The sequence below is a fragment of the Penaeus monodon genome, chromosome 16, assembly GCF_015228065.2.
Source record: "Penaeus monodon isolate SGIC_2016 chromosome 16, NSTDA_Pmon_1, whole genome shotgun sequence".
NCBI lineage: Eukaryota > Metazoa > Arthropoda > Malacostraca > Decapoda > Penaeidae > Penaeus > Penaeus monodon.
In genome coordinates, this window is record NC_051401.1 from 44,989,138 (window position 1) to 44,995,416 (window position 6,279).

The window sequence follows — 6,279 nt, forward strand, 5'->3', positions numbered from 1 at the left end:
GACCTCCATTTCCCGTAGCTCTTCAAACGTACTGTCTCACAGAAGTAAATACCTTCTGATTTTCTAGTATAATCCAGTGTAATCGAAACTGGTCAAATACTTCTCTTGCATTGTGAAGATATCCATTATCATTCTAACCTTTCATATATATTTGTCAGCGTGAAAACGACGGGATAAAAGTTAAAATGAAATACAATACATATATACAAATTATATTGTTTTATTTTCATGCCTTGAATCCCTCACATATGATTTATATAAACCAAAGTAGCTTTATATTCTGACCCACACAGTGGTGACAATAAAAATAAACAGAAGGCAAAACTTCCATTAACTTCTGTGATGATTTTTGGCTGAAGTTTCCTAATGCCATGAAACGTTTGTTAAGAGGAAATAAGAATGAACCTTTTAAAATTATTTCAGAGGCATTTGATATAACCGAATAATACACGAGAACCAATATATTTATAGCGGTTCTTGGCACTGTATTGATGACGTCACATAGCCCATCCCACAAATCCTGATAAATAACTATGCAAATGTATCTTGCCAAGTCTGAGAACAGCAACAACACAAAGAAGAAGAAGAAAAAAATAATAAAAGTTGCTGAACAACATTAGTATACGCTAGAAAATATAAATTCAAAGAAAACAACAACTATGACGTCACAGTTTCCGAGCCAACCACGTCCTCGAACACTCGGCGAAAACGTAGCGCAGTCAGTAACCCCAAGTAAGTGAGAGGGGAGTATCGTCCTCACAAGTTAGCAAATGTCTCTCGCTCGCCCGCTCGCTACCGCCGGATTCCATCGGAGTGACACCTCTGTTCGCTGATCTTACGGCGGAGAGAACTTCTGGTAAGTCATACATATTTTATTTTTCATTCGATGCGGAAATCTGATTTTTAGTTGGATTAGTGAGGCAAAGAATCGGCCGCCTTGGATCGCCGTGGGATTTTTTTCCGGGATTATTATTATTACTATTATTATTATTATTATTGTTATTATTATTATTATTATTATAATTATTATTATTATTGCTACGCCAGTGGGTCTTTGTCTCTGTGCGAAACATGTGTTAACATGAAAAGGATGACCTGGGCATGTGTTAACATGAAGGGACCTGGGCAAACATGACGCAACTGGCTGTGAGCGGAGGAGCAGAGGAACAAGAGAGACGGAGTTGGGTGCTGCTCCTGTGAAGACCTTGTGTGTGCCCTTGTGACCTGATATAACTTTGTGTTGCCCTGTTATAAGCTGTATCGTGCAGTGTGACATGCTGGTTTCCCCCTGTATTGTGCCTATAGAAAAGTGTACGGGTAAATAACTTGTGTAAATAAAGGAAAGACTGTCATTTTGTGTTTATTTCGTGCCCTGCCTCGCCACTTGGCGTTCCCCTCGTGGTGGTGTTCTGGGACGCTGTGGTGCTTGGTGCCTCTTGGAACTGTTCATTGTTCACGACCCTGTGAATAGCACGCCGTCTGCCTAGCCTGCCTTGTGTTGGTGGCAGAGAGACGAGGCGGCCGGCGTAACAAATGGTGTCAGGAGTGGGATTTGTGATATTTGATCAGTGAGACGGGGCGCGCCGATTTATCATGTCCAAAGATGGCGGCAGCCATGAGGGAGAGGAGGCTATGACTGAGGCAGGCACGAGTGAGGTGAAGCCGAGCCAGATGGACCTGATCACTGCCATGCTGGCCGGTATGAGGGAGGAAATGGCACAAAGGGCAGAAGAGCAGGCACAGAGGGCACGCGAGCAGGCGTACCATCTCGTCGAGATGCAGGCAAGGAAGGCAGAGGAACAGTTCTGCCGACTTGTTGAGGTGCTACAGAGCAATCTTGCATCTGTGAAGATGGAAACTCAGCAGTACACCGACAAGGCCTTCAACAGCGTGAAGAGTGAACTGATGGAGGAGGTGCAGACTCTGAAGGGCGAGGTTCAGGACCTGAGGGAGGAAGTGAAGGCGGAAAGGCGGCGTCATGAGGTAGGAACGTTGCAAGCAGAGAAGGCAGACGAGGTTCTGGCAACAGATGCCAGAGTGTCAGATTTACTGGGGTCTGCCTGGGGTCCGTGGCAGGAAACCCCCGGGCCTCGCAGCGTCGTGTCGCAGCCAGTGGTCGCTGCAGAAGGCTGGGGACCCATCGGAACCGCTCCCTTGGGTATAGGTGGCGGCAAACTCGGACCCGGTCAACCCGCCTCGTTGCCTCCCTCCCCCCTTCCTCCCCCCCCGAGCGTGTTAGTTCACGGCACGCGTTCTCCACCCCGCAGCCCCTCGGCCTCCAGACATTCTGTGAGGCGTAAGCCAGCTGAGTACGACGGGAAGGTGGCCTGGGAGGCATATGTCGCCCAATTTGAAATGCTGGCATCTGCCCAGGGCTGGAGCCAGGAAGAGAAGGCCCTGCAGCTGGTAACAGCGCTAAGGGGCCCCGCGGTGGAAGTGTTGGGGCATCTGCCGGCATCCCAACATGCCTCTTACACCAGCGTGGCGGAGGCTTTGAAACGCCGTTTCGGGCACCACCACCAGGCCGAGGTATATCGGGCCCACTTGAAGAAGCGGACTCGTGAGCGTGGCGAGACACTGTCCCAGCTGGCACAGGATGTGGAGGCGCTGGTAAGGAGGTCGTACCCTGCAGCTGCAGAAGAGATGATCGTGGTCCTGGCCCGCGATTTCTTTGTTGACGCTTTGCAGGACCAGCAGCTGCAAATCTACGTCAAGCAGGCACACCCTGAGGACCTGCAGGTGGCGCTGGCGAGGGCCTTGGAGTTCGAGGCCTTCCTGAAGGCAACCAGTGGCCTAGGGCCAGCTGCTCAGCCCCGCCATGACCTCCGGGGCCGGAAGGCTAAAGTGGAGAAGGTAGCATTGAGGAAGGTGAGCCCGAGCACTTTCCAAGACTTGTGTTGGCGCTGCGGTGAGGAAGGGCACAGACGTAGTCGGTGTTGGAGGGAGCGGAGAACACGTCCTCTCAACCGGACGGATTCTGATGCCTTTCAGCAGTACTCATTATTGTTCGATGCAATATATCTTTGTATTTTATTATTAATTTTGTTTTTATCATTAATTTTGTTTTTATCATTACATGTAATCACTTTTTAAGTTTGTAAGTAATGAGTTTACCAGTAACTATATTATAGTTTTTCTTTCGGCAATATCTTTCAGCTCTAGGCAGGGATGAAATACCGATATAGCATTTTCGCGCTGCGGAGGGAGTTTCATCTCGGATCCGTTTACAGCTAGGGAAGCATCCAGCTCTGTAAAGGGATCCGTGGACAGAATAGATTAATGTAATGTATTGCCGATGTTGTCAGTAATATATCCTTCTGTCTGCTTTCCGTCCAACAGATCCCCAGACCCAAGGGCGAGGATGTTCCTCCACGTGGGACCGCAGACTCTGCTTGTGCGCGCGCTCCTGGTCGCTGCCTGGGGCTTCCTGCTCTCGGCTCCTCGCGTCGTCAGCGGGCGCAGTGTCGTCCACACCAACGCCATGTATGACAAGAGCGTCCACGGGAAGCCTGTCATCGTATACGTGGATGTAAATTTTTTTGTGCACAATATCACCAATAGCACTCTCTCTCTGGGCAAGGGCCTCAGTAGGGAGGCCGGGACCCTGGGCCTGTTCCCTGTGCCAATGTGCCTGGAGGATTACAACCCGTGTCCCTTCGGTAGGAACGGCAAGAGGCGGAAGATGGCGTCCCGCAAAACTAAGCAGACCTTCGTTATACACTTAAATAATATGGAAACAAATACAATTGAAGTAGAGAATTATACTCTTGAGGTGGACTCCGAATGCTATTGCGAGTCAAATGAGGATAGCAGAGAGTTCAGTGTTGAGGCAGATGTCTCACCGTATTTCGAGGCTTCTCATACATCAGAGGGACCTTGCCCATTAGTGTGTCCGTTATTGATATTAACATGTTTTATTTTATTAAAAATGACATCGCGAATATTTAGCATACAGTGTGTGCATTTTGTGCAAAGGACATACATTGGCTTCTGAAGGAGTCCCAAGCTGCGCATTGCAGGATTGGGTGGCTGGGACCACCCATGCCAGGAGCAGCTTACTCTTCTGTACGTCCTCGAAAAGACGATTCACCCTGGCCGATGCGCAGTGCTGTCAATCTGACGTTTACTTCCGTTGTCTTATTTCTATACAAGAACAAAGTTTGAGACTGTATGTAGATGATTTTTTTTTCCGTGGATTTTCCATTCAACCCTTCGCTGTATGATATTACATTCAGTTTACATGAAATTTTAACTAAGAATGCAAACACAAACTTTCTATTCTAAGTTACAGAAACAAAGAAAAGTTTCATTTATGCTATATTCAGTGCATGGGAATATATATTTCTCAAGCATCATGAAAATTCGCCGAGGAAGTTTGTCCTCGAAATGACAATTCCACTCTGGCCGACATATTTCGCAGACTTTCTCAAAAAGACTAACTGATGCCAAGTCGCATGCTTAAGATGCTCCCACGGTTCTGATCTGTACAGACTGTACTACCAGGTCTTGTTCCAGTATCGTTACTCCAACTTGAAGGTACCCTTCTTAAAACGAACAGTTTGGACGATTGTCCTTGTGAGGGAGACTCTGATAGCGGATACACGTGTGCATACATATCTGCCATCGCCATCGTAGAACAACAAATTAGGTTTTATCATGAACCTTCAATTAAAAATAGTCATTAGAAATATGATTATCCAAACATATATCAAGGCGTCTTTGGTAGATAAAGGAGAGTACCAACGTGTTGGATTTTTTCCAATGCTCGGGAAAGCAGTTCAGAGCTTGCTGTTTCACGTCATCGCTTAAACTCCGCCCTTTTAGCCCGAAAACAAGTCTGAAATTACTAGAGGCCCACTTCGTTTTTATTGTTTTTATTATTTTCAAAAGAGAAACGTAGCTGTGCTTATATTTTACATCGGGAATTATTCAAATACATTTCAAGGTCATTCCATACCCAGGGACCAAATGAATAAACCAGGAACATAGAAATCATTTTCGTTTTAATAAGTCATTGAAAATATCTTGAAAATTTTATTGTGAAACACACAGTGTCTCATTACTTCGATTTTGCATATTGTCAATAAATGTGTGTATAAAGTTTGAACATGTAACAATGTTTTGATAGCAATGGAAGTTATAAAGCTTGAGAAATTTCGTTAAGTGAATGAAGTTGAACATGCTCATATTAAAGCCGATAAAATAACAAAAAATGTCATTAATATATTCGAGTATATGTCATAACCAGGGTAAGACTTCTCTCTCCTCATTGCGAGGATGAAAACTGATACAATTTTACGAAAACAACACGGCAGCTCAAAAAAAAAAAAAGTGCTGACTATTTATTTACTTTATGCTTCTTGTATTTATATGTATATAGTTAAAAAGAAATCTGTCTTTAATTCCATGCAAAGATGCTCATTTAATAAATTATTAACTCTCTTGGGATCCGAACGAGAGACACCGGCAGACGGAGAAGGGTGGGTGGATGTGTGACAGAGAATGAGAGGAGGGGAGGAAGAGAGTGAACGATGTAGCAGACGGGACCAGTGACCTTACCTCGCTCCTCCCATCCTTCCTCCAGCTGTTTCGGTCACTTCGGCAGCTGGGACGGTCACTACGTATACCGAGGAGGACCTAAGCCTAGAGGAGTTCGTGACCAGAGCTCGACGCGGCAAGGTCGGCTTGGCCCTCCCCCTCCGGGCTAGCTGACCTGACCCATGTCCCAGCATACTGCTATTACACATATTTATAGACATTGTCTCGTGTGTTCCATACTGTGTGTCAACTCTTAGAAATAAAGAGTGAAGCCGCTAACAAGTATAACTACCCTCTGTTCACCATTGTACTAAGGATTATAGCCTTTTACAAACTGTTGGCAAGGCGGGCGCTGTGTCCTTCCGGCTCGCAGCACGAACACCACCTCCAAAGAAGAAAAAAACGTTCGACCGTTCCCAAAGACATGTCTAAGAAAAAAACAAAAAAAACACGTAAGTACATGTTTGGGCCCCCTTTCTATTATTTCTTTTCCATTCCTTCTTCGCCCATATATGTGTTAAGCCGTTAGTTTTTGTTGGGTAAAAAGTGCTAAATGACAGCAAATGGCACGTTCTCACACTATTCTTTTGACCTCAGATCACATTTTGTGTGATCGAGTATGTGGTCAATAAACATGAACATCGTTCGTTAGTTCAGTAGTTAATTAATTTCTCTCGTGTTTAGAGATTCATGTTGTTTCACCTACAACGAATTTAACGCGTTCGTGATTTTATCTTATCA

At 45.5% G+C, this 6,279-nt stretch overlaps 1 protein-coding gene across 1 annotated transcript; it reads left to right on the top strand.

Moving 5' to 3' along the window:
- Window positions 1-711: 711 nt before the first annotated feature.
- On the top strand, window positions 712-5,970 carry LOC119582852. The gene is made up of 2 exons (XM_037931328.1): window positions 712-856; window positions 3,340-5,970. The coding sequence occupies exon 2, from the start codon at window positions 3,362-3,364 to the stop codon at window positions 3,992-3,994; it is 633 nt and encodes a 210-aa protein (XP_037787256.1). The 5' UTR covers window positions 712-856; window positions 3,340-3,361; the 3' UTR covers window positions 3,995-5,970.
- The last annotated feature ends 309 nt before the right edge of the window (window positions 5,971-6,279 follow it).